A 2523-nucleotide genomic window follows, 5' to 3' on the forward strand; every position below is an offset into this window, starting at 1 on the left:
ACCTTCGGTGTCTGACCAGCTGCTCTGCAGTACCTGTTTAACTTCTACACTGCAGACCTTTCAGACTCCACAGACTGGCACCTGTTCTCCGATGACTCTGCCATAGCTGGTCTCATTAAATAAGAGTGTGATTCAAAGTTGAGTGCATTATTGCCCTCTCCTGATCCCAGGTTAAACTAAGAATCCTGCTAAATATTGGTGATTTGTTCGATTTCAGCCGAACAGCTAACATTCGATTATATAAGCCTGCCTCTAAATCTCAGATATGAGCAGGTTAAACCTTTATTTAAGGTTAAAATCCATTCTTATTAAGTCTTGCAGACCATGAAGACATGTGAAGCATAAACCAAGCTTAATGTTATTTTAACTTTCACAATGCAACGTTCGCACAGATTTCTTTATAAAGCCCCTGTCATAACTTGATGAATTAAACGCGTATGCCTGACATACGAAAAGTCTGGCAAAAAAGCTGGCATATGTTGGATAAGTTTTGAGTACGTTTTGTATAAGTAATGAGTACGCTGAAGCACGCTGAAGCATGCTGGGACACATCAACATACGGCAAGTACGTTGGGAAATTTTGAGTACGCTCATAATTTCTTGACGTACTCTGCTTATTCATTCCTACTATACTTATTTATTCTACTCTACTTATTTATTTCCTTCCTGGCTGTCGTGTTATTTCCTTGTTAGCTGAACATGAACGCCATCATGTTGTGCATAGTAATTTTTAGTGTCAGTGTGCATGCGATATTTAAGACATAAAGATATAACTCACTTCGACATCTGGTTGAGATCGTCACATGAGAAAGGAAGCAGCAGCTTGAAGCGAGTCAATGTGGTTCCTTTACACCAGTCCAGCACCAGTTTACGAAACATCGAAGCCTTCCCTGTCCCCACAGCACCATACAGCAACACATTGAGTCCGAGCCCTTCGTTCCAGGTACCAGTGGGCTCAAACAGCTCTTCTATAGTGAGAGGATGGCTAGAGGAGATCTGAGTTTGGTAAGGTAATCGGAGAAGTCCTGCCGTCTCCTCCTCCTTTCTCTCTATCATCAGTGGATCTACATACATGGTCTCTGGGCTAAAGAGACCTCCGAACTGTTTCTCCTCTTTAGGAAGGTGGCTGAACCAGAGGAAGAGTTTGCTCTTGTGGATCTCTATGGGGTCTGTTGTGAGACAGAAAGAACAATCCTGTGTAAAAAGTGTGTTAAAATGTTACCTTACACCTAAATTAGAGAATAAAGTCGTAATATTAAGAGAATAAAGTCATAAATTATGAGAATAAAGTTGTATTTTATGACAAGTCCTACAAGAAATAGTAGAATGAAATAACGAGAATATTACAACTTTATTCTCGTTATGTTATGTCTTTATTTTCGTATTCTTATAATCTTATTCTCGGAATTTTATGACTTTATTCTTGAAATGAAAATAAAAAAATCTCTAGCCTGGCCCTAATAATGTCGTAGCTTAGCCTAAAGACATTCCAGGTAAAAATGGTTGCTGCATTTCTTCAAGGATTTTGCATGTTCTCACCATGCATTCAAAGGATCTCTCATGAACTCATCTCCATCTCACAGCCCGAAACATGTCTATTAGTCTAACCAACCCCCCAGACTCTCTTTCAGTCCCAGACCTCAATGACACATCCTGCTCAGTTATTGTCAGACTGGCACCAAAAAGAAATGTTTAAAGCTTCAGATGTACATTTAAACCTGTATTAACCATAGTTTATACATGGACAAGTTTGAAGAAATGAATAACCTCCACCAGGTGGGGCAGCTGGAGCTTTGCTATAATAAAATCAATTGAGCACCAGACGGCAAGTATAATGGAGAAAGAAATAGAGAACTCAGCAGCTTCAATGACTTTTTTATTTAGAATTTCTAATCAGATTTGACTATTTTATAAACAGTCATTTTGTTTAAATCAGCCAAACAATTAATTTGAGTTTCAATGGCCTGCAGTTTGTGTTGCTTCTAAACATACCCATTTTTTATGTTCAGAACATGCTGGTTATTAACAATAATTCTACTGTTTCTGTCTGTAGTTACTGTGACGACTCCTTAGTCAATACAGACATTTAAACTAAAGCGCATCTCGTACTTATGTTCTCCGTCTAACTGACTGGAAAATCTGAAAGTATTTTTTTATGTCTGCTGCATTAACTGCCACTGTTTATTTATTGAAGTCTAGTTAAAGTTTGCATGTTGCTGTTATCTTCGTCTAGGAACTAATTAGAAAAAGCAATGCACCTTGATTAGAAGAGATGGAGCTGAAGGTCTTGCAATGACAGCAGGACACTTCTACTCTCCTCTGCCAGCTCCAAGTTCTGGGCAGTTGAATTCTCTGTCTGGAAAGAAAAACAAACCTTATTGGTTCATTCATGAGAAATGTGAGGTTTCCTCTTAAAGGGGAACGCTTTTTTTTTATTTTTTATATTGGGCCCTTGATTTTACGTTATTCCATCATATTCTACTCACCCATATGAGTTTTGCGTCATTTGGAGCTGTTCTGAAG

General features: G+C 38.5%; 1 protein-coding gene across 1 annotated transcript in view; it reads right to left on the bottom strand.

Moving 5' to 3' along the window:
• nlrx1 (NLR family member X1) overlaps positions 1–2523 on the bottom strand; it is a 49559-nt gene that overhangs the window by 32365 nt on the left and 14671 nt on the right. Inside the window, exons 3-4 of the mRNA XM_015401762.1 lie at positions 2259–2356; positions 779–1169 (exon numbers count right to left, since the gene is read on the bottom strand). Of these exons, the coding sequence (XP_015257248.1) occupies positions 779–1169; positions 2259–2356 (489 nt within the window). The remainder of the gene's footprint in view (positions 1–778; positions 1170–2258; positions 2357–2523) is intronic.

Source organism: Cyprinodon variegatus, unplaced genomic scaffold (genome assembly GCF_000732505.1).
Source record: "Cyprinodon variegatus isolate N-32 unplaced genomic scaffold, C_variegatus-1.0 Scaffold1256, whole genome shotgun sequence".
Classification (NCBI taxonomy): Eukaryota; Metazoa; Chordata; class Actinopteri; order Cyprinodontiformes; family Cyprinodontidae; genus Cyprinodon; species Cyprinodon variegatus.